This window comes from Phascolarctos cinereus, unplaced genomic scaffold, assembly GCF_003287225.1.
Source record: "Phascolarctos cinereus isolate Bilbo 61053 unplaced genomic scaffold, phaCin_HiC Scaffold_4;HRSCAF=312, whole genome shotgun sequence".
Taxonomy (NCBI): domain Eukaryota; kingdom Metazoa; phylum Chordata; class Mammalia; order Diprotodontia; family Phascolarctidae; genus Phascolarctos; species Phascolarctos cinereus.
The window spans coordinates 463747967-463765236 of record NW_027555847.1 but is presented as its reverse complement, the minus strand read 5'-3'; the positions used below and the strand labels follow the sequence as shown (position 1 = coordinate 463765236).

The window sequence follows — 17270 nt, the reverse complement described above, 5'->3', positions numbered from 1 at the left end:
AGGATTAACAGTTAGGAGACTGTTCCACAAGTATAGGTGAGTGGTTTGGAAGATATTAAGGGTGTAAGTGGACTTAGTGGAAAGGGGGCATATGGGAGATATTGCAGAGGTAGAATTGATAGGACTTTATCGATTGAGCAATGAGATGAAGAATGGGGGAAAATAAATGACAAAGATTTGAAGACCGGGTCTTTGATTGGAGGTAGAACTATTAACAGAAATAAAGAAGTTGAGGGAAGGGAAAATTATTTTGTGGGCACATGGTGAGTTCAGTTTGGGACATGTTAAGTTTGAGGGGCCAATGGGAGAACAATATTCTATTGGCAGTGGAATTTTCAGTAGAGTAACATGAATCATAAAATCATAGAATTTAAGACATAGGACACATCGAATGGGATAAAGGGATGGATTGGAGAGGAAGTGGAAGCAGTGAATTTAAACTACTGTTTCCTGAAGTGTGGAAGTTCAGGACAAATGAAAGGTTGTTAAAATTGTAGCAGAGTCAATGGAAGAGTCATTAAAGGGTAGAAGAGACCTGAGCATTTCTGTAGATATTAGAATAAAGAGCTAAAAGAGTGGGGTATATGAAAGAGAGGGAAAGGTCACTTTATTTAGGCAAAATGTCCAGGGGATATGGATGGTAAAAATAATCTTGGCCTGACCTCTTCTGGGGACTGGCTTTCCTCCCTCTCCTTCTCACAATTATTGGCTCATGTCTCCCATCCCAGGAAGTTATTCTAGGGAAATTGCTACCTATAGAGTTGCTAAATATAGAAATTAGTTATAATTGCTTTGGTAGCCACTAACGTGCTTCTTGGGTATCCAGGAAGGGGAAGATGCCAGATAACTTTTGAGATTTCTCAGTATCCTGTTTGTACCAAAGGGAAGAAGACACAAGTGGGAGATGGCCTCATTCCCAGCAAAGGGTTAACTAGGAGGTCATGAGCCTCTTAATGGGAGAGATCATAGTAGCACCTAATTCACAGGGTTACTTTTTAAAAGCACTTTTTAAAATCTCATAGCATTATATAATAGTAATAATTATTATTATTCTTGTTTTTGCTGTTGCCGAGTTGCTGTTATTGTTACTACTACTACTACTACTGCTACTGCTACTGCTACTGCTACAACTACAACACATGATCTATGCTGAGCTGATGGAAGTAATCTCAGAGAGGAAGGCACTATCAGCTGGGGCTGGAGGTGATTGGGAGTCTGAAGTTTTGAATAGGGATATAAAATGGTTATATCTATACTTTAGAAAAAATCATTTTGGCAGCTAAGTGAAGGATGGATTAGAGGATAGAGCAGAGATTGGGAGACCAATTAGACGGCAATTGCAAGCATCTAGTCAGGAGGAGATTAGAGCCTGAACTAAGATGGTGGTCATTTGAGAAGAGAGAAGGGGACATACTATAGAGATATTATGAAGGTGAGATTTAGCAATAGGCTTAATATATGCAATGAGGGAGAATTAAAAAGAAAGAAAAACATTGACAATGAACTAGAGTACCCCATGTGTTACACCTTTCCCCCTACTCTTACCTAACAGATTTTAACCAACAATGGGGTAGACTTTGGTAGCAGGCATTTTTTCTCATTATTATTCTAATAGATCTAGGAATAGCAGATGCCTCTTCTTTAACAACTGTGGTGCCCAGAAGAGAACTATTACTACATTCAGTGGTTCTTGTGAGCCCCAAGAAATATAGTAAAAATATCAGTGTCAAATGCTTCTAGAGGAAATGGTTCTGATGTCTTAGAGTCTTGGAACACTTTCAAAGCTGATCATCATGGGGATGCCATACTGGCCTATTTATACTCTGGATCTGTTTAAAACTTAAAAGCAAACAAATGTGTATGTGTATGTGCATAACTGTTGCAGTTTTGTTTAATCTAATAGGGAATCATGGTAGGATAGAGGACTGGCTTCCAGGCAACTTTCTTAAACTAAATTATAGACAGTTGTCAATCTATTTAATGGAGAGAATTTACACACTAGGAGCTTCCTAACTCAGTAAAATCATATGTTGAGGCAAAAAAAAAAGATTTCCTGAAGAAAATATTATATAAGGGAATATATTCTGAATGAATAAATCTTTAACAAGAAATCTTTGGTTTTTGAAAGAACTTTTTGCAGAGAACAACTGCAATGTCGCTATCCTCGTTATTCTCTGTACTTATTTTGTTCAAAAACAAAATTCAATTTGGAGATTTTTTTTTGGTAAGATCTCTCCCATCCCACCCAAATTCAGTATGAAATACATAGTTTAGATAAAAACAGTCCTTGCCCTCGTGGAGCTTACAGTCTGGGTGGTGTTTGGAGTGTCATGCTTTATGAATGAGTAAATTTCAAAATTCAATTCTATTTAATCCGTTTTTAAAAATGTATTAAATTTCTTTAAATGATTTCTTTACTTTTTATAACTTTAAGTCTCCACTCCAAGAAAGTACCTTTCTTCAATAAAATTGTAAAACACACACACACACACACACACACATACACACACACACACACACCCCTGTTATTTAATGCTCTTTTAAGGTCCTAGGGCAGGGATGGGGAACCTACAGTGTCCAGGCCATATGTGGCCCTCTAGGTCCTGAAGTGTGGCCCTTTGGCTGAATCCAAATTTCACAGAACAAATCCTGAACTTGAGGCCATAGGTTCCCCACCCTTGCCCTAGGGTAACCATTTGTTCTTAAAGCATCTCTCCAATTTATTTTTAGTGAAATGGAGATAATCTTTTACGTAACTCTAATGACTGTTTAGGTTTTCCCTCTTTTCTATCAAAGATGAAATGTATCCATTCAATTTAATACTACTTTTTGTATGTGTACTGTTGGATTCAGCACTGTTCAATAAGCATTTAATATGCAGCAGTCATTAGAGATAGCATGGTGGCATGGATAGAAAGCCAGCCTCATTGTCTGCCTTTTGGCACCTTATGGCTCTTGTAACCCTTGGCAAGTCAGTTAACCTCTCAATGCCCTAGGCTAACTATCAGTTGCTGAGATGTCAAGCTATATTGTAGGTGGAGTTTCCTTATCTGGGAATTCTGTCTACTAGTGAAACCATAGATTCTTCCCCTATGCCATGTCCGTATGCACCAAGCATTGTGTTAGGTGCTGGAATGCAAAGATAAAAAGATGAAAGGGTCCTTGCAACCAATGAGCTTACAAATATTTATACATCATTGCTGATTGGTCAAACTTGCAAATGGACCCACACTACTATTTGACTTATTCTGAATGAAGAATCTTCTCTCTCTCTCTGATATTAGTATAACCAAGTACTTTAGGAAGGTATCAGGTTGCTAAAATGCAAGGAATACCTTGGTTGTAATGAGCCAGGAATTTTCAGAGACTATCTTGTATGAAATATAAGGAGAAAAATATCTAAGAATGGGTGTCTGGCAGATGAAAAGCCCTAAAGAACTAAAGAAAAATTAGGGGTTCTCACTAAAGCTCAGCAAATGTGGAATTAAAGTTAAAGTTAGGTGTTATGGAGATAATAGTGGACCTGGGCTTTGATTTTGCTTTTGAGCTAGCAGTTACTGGTGAGCAGAGAGAAGCAGGAAAAAGATTCCTGTCATCTTCCTACCTATTACGTATCAATTTGGACTTCTTTCTCTCATTTGGTTTCTCTGTAGTAAATCTGTGACATTCCTAACTTTTCTTTTATATTAATTAGAGTATGACCTTTACCACGTGCCTTCAGCAAAACACAGTGAGAGAAAAACAGTATGGAGTGAATTACAGATGGGGGAGAAATAGTTCTGATTTTTGTGAAAAAATAAAACACCTTCTAACATGGACTGGTATGATAATTCTGAAAAATATATGAATCTTTTTTTTTAAACAGAAACTCCAGAAATCCAAAAGCATACTAATATATGCGCATCTAGGAAAATGGGTGTTCTGTGTAGCTGCAACTGTCTTTATCTCTATGTGTATTTGCATATCTTTCTCTGACCCGTTTGTTCTATATAGCTTCCTTCCCGGCTCCTGTGGCTATGCTCAGATTGATGCAACCCAGTCCATGAGTTGCTGAGGGTCTTTTGGCTATTTCTCAAATAAGAGAAGTTATTGAAGAGACAGAGAAATTCAAAGAAGGAACAGGAAAGGAATACATAGGAAATGAATGTTGAGACAAATGTTGGAACAAAGGAAGAAAAAAGGGAATAGATTTCCACCTGGGAGGGGGCCCTAAATCAATCCTTCCAAAATTGTTTATTTTGTTTTTGCTGAGTAATGGAAAAATAGCACAAAATAGAATTGGCTCTATGTTTGGCTATAGCAAAAAAATGGATCAAGTTATAGATTTTATGATTATGATGGAAACCTTCTCCATTGTAAACAAATGAACAACCCACTACTTCACTGATGTGGGTACTAATTTATGCAGACCTCAGCCCCTCCATAGTTTCAAAGATGGTCTTCAGAAGTAATTCTAGAAATAAAAGAATGCAAAATTTAAATAGAGCATTATTCTGCATCATTTCTAGAAATTATTACACTTTTATTTTGGGGAGGTGAGTAGGGTGAGTAGGTGAGTAGGGAATGCTTGTTAGGTTGATTTGGGAGATTCTTAAGATTGTACTATTTTCAGAATATTAAAATTGGGAATAGATACAGTGACTCTTTAGGTGCGACCTTGGAAATTAAAATAATTATACTGTTAGTATTAGTTTATCTAATTCCTTAGCGTCATGTCTATCTTCTTCTCTAACATATAGGTCTTCTTTTTTCATAAAATATACTTGAATAATCTTGTGATGTTTAAGGAATTTTTCATGATTTTTTTGCTCTCATCAACTGTGTACAACTTTAAGCAAATAGAATTCAGCTCATGGGAAAATATAAGATTGGTTAGAGATGCTAACAAGTTTAAGGTTGCTTTTTTTAAGTTGAGCAAAAAGGTTTCATGTTTTTAAGGAGGAAAATGAGTGCGATATATTGTTGTGCAATTAGGCAAGTGTATGACTTATTTTGACTAATTCTACCTTTCACTGTATTTCATGACTCCATTTGTTGTTTCATCACTTTAAATTTTAATTACTTTAATTCATTGCTCAAGGTATTGATCCAACAACATACAGAATTAAAATGGCTGTGAAAGCTTTTAAAATTATATATAGTCTTACTTTTCTTTCTCTTACTTTTTGCATGAGTTCTGGCTTGTCTGTCATATAGTTGATTTGCAATGTAAACTTGGCATGTACGTCACTCATGTTATAGCAAGACCTCATAGAAGCTTCTAAAGTACACATTTTTACTATGTACATATGGGAAAATAGATAATAAACTTTAAGTTTAAAATTACATAAAGCATGAAAATGACCATGGGCATGTTAGACAATGTCAGAGAAGTCTGTCTCTTCTTTCAGAGTTCAATATGCCTAAATTCAAGCAGTCATTTGAACTATCTGAATTATCCATAGCATTTTTCAAATACAGGAATCAGTGTTTTCATGCAGCATTTTGTTTATTATCATCATTTAGATCAGAAATTCTTAAAGATCAGAAATTCTATGGATAGATTTTAGGAGATAAATAAACTTAGAAGGGAAAAAAAGCATCTTTGTTTTCACTAACCTTTAACTTACATTTAGCATGATGAGACTGAGAGTATGAATCAGATATTCTGGATTTCTACCAATAATCTCTGCATTTAAGAATAGTGAGTGTTGTATTTTGTAGACCTCCAGGATTTTTTGGATTAATTTCCTTTGAGTTCCTTGAAAGGAAAGGGAATATTGATGGAAAATTAAATTTTTACCTGTCACTTGCTTCTAGGCCCTTCCTCTATACTAGAATATAGAGTGACATTCTTCAGGAATGCAAAATAATGCAAATATTCAATCATGTCAAAAAATCCCTGTAAAATTAGTTCTCAAAATTGTTATTTTTGTCAAAAATCCATCCAGATCTTTGTGAAGCAGCATTTGAAAATATCTAGGTTTATCCGAAAGAGATCATACATATGGGAAAAGGATCCTCATGTACAAAAATATTCCTAGCAGCTCTTTTTGTGGTGGCAAAGAATTGGAAATTGAGAGGATGCCTATCAATTGGGAATGGCTGAGAAAATTGTGGTGTATGAATGTAATAGAATACTATCGTGCTATAAGAAATGATGAACAGGTTGACTTCAGAAAAACTGAAAAGACTTGTATGGTCTGATGCTGAGTGAAGTATGCAGAACCAAGAGAACTTTGTACACAATAACAGCCACGTTGTGCGATGACTAATATTGATAAACTTAACCCTTCTCAGCATTACAAAGATCGAAGACATCTCTAGAGGCCTTGTGATGGAAAATGCTATCCATATCCAAAGAAAGAACTATGGAAGTTGAATTGCTATCACTTTTTTTCTCTTCTGTTGAGTTTTGTTTCCTCTTTCTGATGGTTCCTCCTATTGGTTTTAATTTTTACTTACAACTTCACTAATGTGAAAATATGTTTAATAGGAATGTAAATGTAAAGCCTGTATCAGATTGTGTGCCATCTTGGGGAGGGTGGGGGGGAGGAAGGGGGAGAAAAATTTTCAACTCAAAAGCATATGGAAGTGATTGTTGATAAATCAAAATAAATTAATAAAATTATAAAAAAAATCTAGATTTATAAAATTTAACTTTAAAATGTTTTTGAATATGTAGGATGTCCCAAAAGAGCTTAAATGTGTCTTCTTTTTTCCGTTAGGCCTTTTTGCACCGAATGATCCAGTGTGCAGCATCAAAAGTTGACAAAAATGTTACAGAAGAAACCGTGAAGGTGAATTAAAATTGCAATGAGCATTTCTTTCTTTTCTTTCTATATATTTTTCTATTTGCCTTACTTGCTTATTTGTTTCTTTATTTACAGATGCTTTTTTCAAACATTGAAGATATACTTTCAGTTCATAAAGAATTCCTCACTGTGGTGGAAGAGTGTTTACATCCTGAACCTAATGCTCAACAGGAAGTGGGAACCTGCTTTCTTCACTTTGTAGGATATTTTTTCATCTTTTTATCTTAGTTATTTGTTTTCTTTTCTTTCTTTGGGGGTCTTGGCGTAGAGGCACGTGCAGATTCCAACATGGAAACTGAAAGCTGACACCAATGCTTCAAGGTCTTTTAAGGGCACTGAGAACTTGCACTCATAGCTAGAAAAAAGACTACCTCACATCGTTTTATTCAATGAAGAATAAACAGCTCCTTTTTAAAAGACAAGTCAGTCTTTAGCATCCTCTGTAGCTTTGAACTCTAATGAATATTCAGGCTGCTCATCATGAATAGATTTTTATGTTTCATTAAAACATAGGGAACTTGTCTTTTGAACTGGGAAACCCTCACTCCATTGGAGTCTGGATGAACCTTTTCTTCCTCTGGAATATGACACGTCACAAGCCTCCAACTGTTGATAGGTGTGCAAATCTAGTGACTCCAAATTTTCCATGTACCCTCTTTTGAAAATTTCTCAAAAAATAGGTAATTACTGAACAAAGCAAAAAAGAGCAAGTATATAAACTCTTGGTGATATTATTGATTAGTTTCTTCCTTCCTTCATTCAACAAACGTTTATTTGAGTGTACATTTCAGTTCTGCATATAGTATGACGATCATTTTCATCACTATCTAAAATTATTTAAGAAAAAGATAGGCAAAGGAAAAAGCTAACTGTAGAATAAAAAGGGAATGTTGAGGGTTTCCAAAATGGAATAAAACCACACATCCAACCCCTAAAATTGCAAGTTTTAACTAATTCTAAAAAGTGGAGATTCATTTTACAGTTTTGTTGGGCTTGATAGTTAATCACAACATTGTATAGATCATTACTTAAAGTGCATGGTCATTACAGTTTGCAGTTTTACTGTTTTCTTTGAAGGAATTACCATTTCTAAATGAACAAATTGCAGAGCTTCTGTGTGCTGTTGCTGTCACCTTTTTTTTTAACAAAGTACTTTTCTAGGGAAGATAATGTGGAAGGTAAAGAGCATCACGACAATCCTTTTGTTTTCTTCAGTGTATTAGAAAGGGTTGGTTTCTTGGGAGCAGAAGGGGCTTTCTTTGCTGAAACCTCTGTCTATTACATGAACCTAGACTTTTATAGCTCAGAGTACCACAAAGCGGAAACTTACCTTGTGGCATATAGGGGAATCACAGAGGAGTAGCAAGGATGGAAGCCACTGGATTTGGCTGTGTTGCCTCTTCCTAGTATGTTTTTCCCCAGAGCTGGAGGACTCTCAGATATGCTTCTGTGCCTGTGTCTGGGGGAACATGTTCCCCATTCTTCCAATAAAAGAGTGGAGAGTAGGGAGTCAATCACATTTTGCTATAGATGAAATAGTAGTACTGTATAATCTGAATCTGAAAATATATTCCTAGAATATTTGTTTTGCTGCAAACTTCCTTTCTGCTGTTCCTATTTATTGTTTTAAAGGATCATTTTTTTCCCTTTGGTAGATGCTTGATATACTTTGGAAAATAGTTTAAAGTTATGTCATTTTAAAAATCAACCCATAGACATTCAGCTCACACTGCACACAGTGTTCTCTGCTGCATGCTATGAGAGATAAAAAAAAAAGACATGATGTAAGACATAGTTCCAGTTCTCAAAGAGTTCATTTTTTATAATCTAGTTTTATCATGCTTTTGGATTGGGGATGCCCTCTAAGCTTTAAATTTGCCTTGATTCGTCATCTACATTTTGTTTCATCTTATATTATCATATCTATAGAGAGTAAAATGAATATTGCAATTTTATGAAAAAAGTAGAAATTTATCACAAGGTAGAAACTGGCTGTTGTAATTAATTCAGAACCAGTACTGAATAAAATAATTTGTGGAGCGTAAATGGACAAACAGTATAAGAATGCTTTCCTGCAAGATAAGAATTTTCCCTTTTTTTCAGTACGATGACACAATAATCATAATCCATCATTTACATACCACTTTAAAATTTGCAAAGTGCTTTATATAAGTTATTTAATCCTCACAACAACCCAATTTATAACTTTGTTCCCCCAATTTGCAGTATTGAAAATGATTTGTCATTATATATAGTCAATGATACTGAAAGTTCTTTGTTTCTACTGGAAATCAAATATATAAACATTTACTTTGAAAATAATAAAGTATTTATCACATCTTCAGTGTTAACTTAGTATTCAAGTGAACTTTAGGGCAATATTTTTAAAAGCAAAACAATCACATTCCAGTCCACATGTGAATTCTAGGAAGATACTAGCAAAATAAATTCATTTCTTATCTCAAGAAAGGTGTGAATTAGATGTTTTTTTTTTTAAAGAGAAGTCAGTTTATTATAAAATCTGGTATTTGGTAAACATCTGAATGGAAATTAGGGAAGGTGATTAGTAGTCTTAGAGACTCTGTGCTATCTGACATCACCTTACCTTTCCTTTCCAACCTTGTCTCATTATTATTATATCTATATGCAGTCTCTGTTCTAGTGACATTGAACTACTCTTTGCCCCTTCCTTGAATATTCCCTGAATCCTTTTATCTTCATGCCTTCTTTCTTATTCTATTCTCTTCTGCCCTATCTGCTTGAGGAATTCCTACCCTCACTTTAAAGTCCAGTTCAAATACTATTTCCTTCAGAAATTCTCCCCTTTTCCCTTGGTTATTAATGAGCTCACCTCTCTGACATCCCTTCACATTTTGTTTTTCAATTCTCAAATGCATTTATCATGTAACATTACCTGTTATAATTTTTTGTGTTCCTTTATCTCACTTATAGATTATAAACTCTACAAGTTCATGTACCCTTCTGATTTAAGCGTGTTAACTAATTTTTTTTATTTCCCCAGAAAAGAGGATTCTTTGCATATAGTAGGTACTTAATAGAAATTGTTGAATAAATGAATGAATATAAATGATTCAGTGATTAGAATGGGCACTTTTCCTCCTGTGTGTGTTGTCTTATGTATACATGTATATCTGTGTACACACATATCTTTTATATGCGCATAAAATAGGAAATAATATACTAACCATAATTTCTTCTTAATTATTTTCACAGAAAGATAAATTTCGTATTTATGATGAATACTGTAGTAACCATGAAAAGGCACAGAAATTGCTTCTTGAGCTTAACAAAATAAGAACTATACGGACATTTCTTTTGGTAAGTTTGTTATCATAGTCTGTGATCTTCTGATAAGCTTACTGAAAACCAGGATAAATCAATACCCAGATGTAGAAACTGGTTTTAGTAGAGTGTGTCATACACCTTACTCCTCCTAAGAAGTTACTGTCTTTAGATGAATTTTCAGAAGGGTTGATTAAGATAAGCATGTGGTCTGGAGAATGCTGAATATGCCCCCTCCTGGCTGATTCTCATTTGGTTCTAAAAGACAAAACACATTCCTAGAGGGAGAAAGAACACTGTATATCAAAACTTATCATTTTTCAGTTTCTAGTTCCTTAGAGTTTAATTTAATCTAGTTTCTGAGTCCAGGAAGGAAAAGCCAAGTAAATAGTGAGTGTGGTACAAAAGAAATACGAAGATTGGCCTTCCTCCTTGGATCAGGAATATCAGAGTCAAAAAAATGCCTAAGTTGAGATTACCTTTGGATATTACTGGCAAAACAGAAAGATTGCTTACTGCACAATGTATACTGCCAACCTAAGCTTTCTTTGCTTTTCCAAGCACGAGACGCTCTGTATCATAATGTCTTCATGCATTCTTGGTGCCTGGAGTTCTCTCTCTCTCTCTCTCTCTCTCTCTCTCTCTCTCTCTCTCTCTCTCTCTCTCTCTCTCTCTCTCTCTCTCTCCTATCTCTGCCTCCTGATTTCCCCAGCTTCTACCAAGTCACAGCTGAAAATCCTACCTCCCGCAACATACTTTTCCTGGTCCCCCCTTAATGTTGGTAGCTTCCCTCTGAGATAATTTTCAATTTATTTTCTATGTAGCTTTATTAAATGTAGTTATTTGCGTGTTGTGAGCTGCTTGAGGGCAGGGACTGATGTTTGTGTGTGTGTGTGTGTGTGTGTGTGTGTGTGTGTGTATCTCCAGCACTTAAAACAGTGACTAGCACATAGTAGGTGCTTAACAAATGTCTGTTGACTTGTTGACTTTGAGAACATTGGTAGACTTTGAATGAAGCAGTTCTTCAGAAAGTGTGATTGATTGGTCAGTGATGCTTACTGAAATTTTGAGGCTCCTTTCACAACGATTTGATTAACCAACTGCGAAATGAGACTGTGTAATGAATTTCTGTTATCAGTAGGGCTGGACTAGGTTTCAGGCCAAGTTTAATTATTATCATTTAATTATATTTAAACATTGTACTGAAGGATGGCAGTTTTAGATTGTCTTGCAGTAAGGTAAATAGAAAGCAGTGGCCTAGAATTTAGGAAGCTGTAGTTCTGTGTACAACTCTGTCATGAGCTAGTAGTATGACCTTAAGCAAGGCACTCACCTCTGTAATTCGGTGCCTTCATCTGTAAAATTGGGATAATAATACCCACCACCTTAAGAAGGTAGTGTGAAGTAGTAAATAGAAATGAATAGAGAGCTGGCCTCAGAGCCAGAAAGAATTGGGTTCAAGTTCTGCTTCTTACACATATTGGCTGTGATTCAAAGCAAGTCACTCAGTCCCCATGACTCCAGTCAACTCTCTTAGACTATTATTTGCAGAATAATTGCTGATGTGCTGGTGGAAGGAAATTCTATTCCAGGAGTTCCTTATGGCAGAGGTGTCAAACTCATCCTGTGGGGCCCAAAAAACTCCTGAGTGACTGCAGAGTGAGGCCCAAACCAGATTAAAATAATTTCGAGAAATATTTAAGAAATAAATAAAAATACAGCGCAATATGGAGAAGGCAAATTTGTGGTTTTCTAAGTCAGTATGCATCCTACAGGGTGTGTGACAGATGGTACAGTGGAGAAAGTGCTGGACTGGAAGTCAGAAAAAAGACAGGTTTGAGTCCTGCCTCAGACAGGTCATAGCTGTGTGACCTTTCACAAGTCCCTTAAGACCTCAGTTTCAGTTTCCACATCTGAGGAATGGAGATAATAGTACCAGCTTCAATGAATTCTTGCAAGAATCCAATGAGATAACATATGTATTTTGTATACCTTGAAGTACTAAATAAATAGTAGATATGCTAGTTATTACAATCCTTCACCCCCAATGGATTAGATGTTTCATTTCCTTAAATGAACCTCTGTGTGTGTGTGTGTGTGTATGCGTGTGTGCGTGTGTGTGTGTGCACGTGTGTGTGTATGTATTTAAAATCAATTGTTGTTTTTTCAGCCACTTTTCAGTCTTGCCTAACTCTTCATGACCTTATTTGGAGTTTTCTTGGCAGAGATCCTGGAGTAGTTTGCCATTTCCTTCTCCAGCTTATTTTGCACACGAGGAAACTGAAGCAAACAGGCTTAAGTGACTTGCCCAGTGTCACTCAGCTAGTAAGAGTCTGAGGTTGGATTTGAACTCATTAAGATAAGTCTTCCTGACTCCAGGCTCAGCACTCTATCCACTGTGCCACCTAACTGCTTCTGTTTAAAGTCAATAGCTCCAGCTAAACTAATTTATTTTTAGTTTTTAATATTCATTTCCATAAGATTTTGAGTTTTAAATTTTCTCCCCCACCATCTCCTCCTCCCTCCCCAAGAGGGTGTGCAATCTGATACAGGCTCTATGTATGTATTCACATTAAACATATTTTCACATTAGTCATGATGTAAAGAAGAATTAGAACTAATGGGAGGAACCACAAGAAAGAAGAAACAAAACAAAACAACAAAAGAAAAGGAGAGCAAGTAGTATGCTTGCATCTGCATTCAGACTCCAGAGTTCTTTCTCTGGATGTGGATAGCATTTTCCATCCATCATGACAAGTCTTTTGGAGTTGTCTTAGATCCTTGCATTGCTGAATAGAGCTAAATCTATCAAAGTCAGTCATTGCACAATGTGGCTGTTACTGTGTACAATGGTCTCCTGGTTCTGCTCATTTCACTCAGCATCAGTTCATAAGTCTTTCCAGGTTTTTCTAAAGTCTGCTTGCTCATCATTTCTTAAAGCACAATAGTATTCCATTACATTCATATACCACAACTTGTCTAGCTATTCCCCAATTGATGGACATCCTCTCAATTTCTATTTCTTTTTGCCACCACAAATTGATCCAAATTTACACAAGCTGAGGTTGATAGAAACTTTCCTAACTCAAATTTGTGAGTCTAGGGGTTATAATGTTTCTAAGACACAGATATGAACATGTCATCATTTATCCTACTTAGATGTCTTTGGTGGTTCTCTGTTACCACTATGATAATCCACTCTATGGCTCCCACCTCCAAACTTACTGCACATCATTCCCCTTCCTACATTATATGTCCAACCAAACTGACCCACTTGCTATTTCATGAACTTGACCTTTCATCTTCTGCAATGAACTCACATCAAATCCCTTGCTTCTTTTAAGGCCTAACTCAGGGCCACCCCTTAAGGGAAGGTTTTCCTTATATTCCCATTCCCTAATTCTCATGAAATTACTTTGTGTATACATACACACACACACACACACACACAGAGATTTTATTCTTTCAGTAGAATGTTAGCTCCTTCAGAGTAGAGACTAAACCTTTTTGAATATTATTGCACATGTGTGAAACATTTTTATTTGTTCATAGAATGTAAGCTTTTTGGAGGTATGGGCTTCTTTTTGCACTTGAATCCTCAGTACCTAGTATAGTACCTTGTACATGATAGATGCTTAGTAAATGTTTGTTGAATTGAATTCTATGTTGAATTGAATTCTAAAACTTTTGGCATTGTATTTACTCATCACACTAACAGTTCATAATCAGTTGAGAACCCATTGTTTTAATCAAATGTTGCACAGGAGAATAATTTTTTGTAGTATACATTGTTTTAGTCATTTAATTCATCACAGTTCATGAGAAAGCTGTGTGCATAGAACATAGTTTTGTGCGTGACTAGTGAATAAGATATTTGAATTTCAATCTAGGTTCAGGCAGGAAATATTTGTTACACAAATTGTTTCACTTCTTTGGACCTCAGTTTCCCCATCTTTGGGCTAGGAGGTGAATTGAATAACCTCTAAGGTCCTTTCTTAACAAATTTTGTAATTAAAAAAAATCAATACATTCAGAATGTTTATTGGCTGTGAGCAACATCTTAGCTCATATAAATGATATAAAGGACACAACCCTCTTTGCAAAAATTGCTTGTGATTGAATGTGTTCTTTATTAAAGAAAAAAGCCACATTTCATCATGTATTTTCACAAGTTTTCCAGAGAATTTTATAGCAGTGGAAAGTTTCATAGATTCGGGATTTGGTAATTCAATTAATTACTTATTCTTACCTTAGAACTGTATGCTTCTTGGAGGAAGGAAGAACACAGATGTTCCATTGGAAGGATATTTAGTAACACCAATACAAAGAATTTGCAAGTATCCTCTCCTTTTGAAGGTATTTATATTTTTATTTCTTTGGATCATTTCCTAGCTAATCTATGATCATTTTAATTCTACTCAACAGAAGCAGTTCTGCTCAGCCATGCAAGGTACTGCCATAATTGATGTAAAAAGGGTGGGCATTTAAGCACTAAATCCATAAATTCCAACAATTAATGAGCATAGCATTTTAGTTCCATACATAGGAAGGAATCATCTTTGAATACAAACATACCTTGCTGAATGGGTGTTACCTCAGATAAACTGAGACCTGGGAAAGACCTTAGCTTAAAAAGGCCAAGACCTCCATTGCATCCAGGGTCATTGCCAGTGGTCCTGACCTAAGTCTTGCTGCTGGACTCCAATAACTCTGGAGGAGATAGTGAGGCTGATGCCTCATTTTAATCCAATTCACTTGCAAGTCAAGACTTCACCCTCCTGATGTCATTGGTTCTCTTTGAGAATGAAGGACGGACAGCAAACTTAGAGATATTTTGGTTTCTTTCCAGGCCACCACAATAAAGTGAATATTGCATTAAAACGAGTCACATGAAATTTTTGGTTTCCCAGTGCATATAAAAGCTATATTTACACTATACTGTAGTCTATTAAGTGTTTAATAGTATTATGTCTAAAAATGTACATAATTAAATATTTTATTGCTAAAATATTTAATTAAAATATTTTAGCTAAAAAAAATTTCTAACGATCATTTGATCCTTCAGCAAGTTGTGATCTTTTTGCTAATGGAGCGTCTTGCCTCAAAGTTGATGGCTGCTGACTGATCAGAATGGTGGTTGCTGAAGGTTGGAGTAGTTGTGGAATTTCTTTTATGAGACAACAATGAAGGTTGTCCCATTGATTGATTCTTCCTTTTACTTGAACACTTAGAGGCCATTATAGGGTTATTAACTGACTTAATTTCAATATTGTTGTGTCTCAGGAAATAAGGAGGCCTTAGGAGAGGGAGAGACATGGGGAAATGGCCAATTGGTGGAGAAGTTAGAATACACACAACGTTTATTGATTGTTTGCCATCCTTATATGGCCAAGGTTTGTGGTACCCCCAAACTATTATTTTTTGAGAAAGTTTTTTTTTTTGCTATAGTTTAACTAGATATCAGGAAAATTATCTTTGTATTCCCAGTGGAATTGATTTCCTGTATGAATTAGGTATTTAATAAATGCTTGTTTAATTGGATTGAATTGAATATTATCCTTGTGGACAAATTGGAATCAAAAAATATCTTGACAAGTTTCAACATTAGAATGATTACCTACAGACAAAATTCTGTAGGGGTCAATGCAAAGTTCTACACTTGGATTCAAAATATCAACTTTTCAAGTAAAAAGTAAAGAGGCATGACCATGTAGAGGTTTCTGTGAAAAAAATCTAAGAGTTTTGTTGTCCAAAATCTCAATGTGAGCCAATACTGTGATATGGCAGCTGGAAGAGTTAACATGATCTTAGTGTTAATATAGGTGTAGCTTCCCAACGCTAGAGTGACAACAATCCTTTTTTATGTCAGATCAGACGACAGCTGGAATATTGCTTTGTTTTGGGTGGCTTTTTAGGAAAGAAATTGAAGTCCCTTGAGATAACCTTGCATGATGAGAACTGATTTAAGGAACTGGAGACATTTAGCTTGGAGAAGAGAAGAGTTAAGTGGATCATGACAGCTAGCTTCAAGCATGTGAAGAGCTGTCACCTGGGAAAAAAAAAAAGAACTTGACCCCAGAAGGCAGTACTAGAAACAGTGGGTGCAAACTGAGGAGGTTGTTTTTTGACTCCACAAAAGGGAAAATTTCCCAGTATGTAGAGCTGTCCAAACCCTTGAATGGACTGACTTGGAAAATAGCAGGTTTCCCCTTAACCAGTAGTCTTAATGGAGAGGTTGGATAACTATTTCTTGTGAACATTGTAGAAGGGATTCTCAGTCGATAGGTTGGACTAAATGATCTTGAATGTACTATTAACTCAGATTTTGTGATGAATAGTTTTGAATGTGTTGAGTTGGAGTTGCTGGTGAGTTATTAAAATGGAGCTATCCAACACATAGTTATAGATATAGAGCTAGAACTCCAGAGTGAGATTTTCAATGAAGATGAAATGAATCAAATTGCAATGAAGATAAAGATTTGGGAGCTTTCTACTTTGAATGGTAATTTAAGTCATGGTTGTGAAAGAAATTATTAAGGGGCTATAGAGACAGAAGAAAAAAGGAGTTGTGAATTTTTAGCAAAATTAAAGATATGAAAAATAGACTCTTGGTATAGATGGTTGTGTTTTGGGTGTGAGAAGAGGTTGAAGAGCCAACAAAAGACAGAGAATGTTTGGTCAAAGAAGTAAGAGTGTAGTATTTTTTTTTAATTGGAAGGAAGGGGTATTGAACCAAAGGGTAGTGGTCAACAGTGTTGGGGTTGTCCTTCATAATCAAAGAGGATCAAAATGACATCACTATGTCAGGGTCAATGTACAGTCTGCTAACTGTAGCTGATCAGACCAGTGACAGCTCAAGAGGCTCTGTGGTAGATCAGGCACAAATTATGTGACCATTTGGAATGGCGATTTCTATAAATTTGCACAGCTCATGTTTCTTTTGCACTATTGCAATTCAGCTTTGCTCGTAGAACATGGCAGCTTCTTTGATTCTGTGCCAAGCTGAGCCGTCCTGTGTCAGTGCCTCCTATGTCTCATAATCAATTCCAGAGTTCTTCAGAGAGACTTTGTGAGTGCTCTTGTATCTTTTCTGACCTCCGTACAAGTGCTGGCCTTGTGTGAATTCTCCATAAAATAGCGTTTGAGGCAAATGTACATTTGACCTTTGAACAA

The 17270-nt window shown here is 35.9% G+C and overlaps 1 protein-coding gene across 1 annotated transcript in view; it reads left to right on the top strand.

Annotated features, from left to right (window-relative positions):
- PREX2 (phosphatidylinositol-3,4,5-trisphosphate dependent Rac exchange factor 2) overlaps positions 1-17270 on the top strand; it is a 382998-nt gene that overhangs the window by 89079 nt on the left and 276649 nt on the right. Inside the window, exons 2-5 of the mRNA XM_021002117.2 lie at positions 6708-6779; positions 6870-6992; positions 10029-10133; positions 14352-14453. Of these exons, the coding sequence (XP_020857776.1) occupies positions 6708-6779; positions 6870-6992; positions 10029-10133; positions 14352-14453 (402 nt within the window). The remainder of the gene's footprint in view (positions 1-6707; positions 6780-6869; positions 6993-10028; positions 10134-14351; positions 14454-17270) is intronic.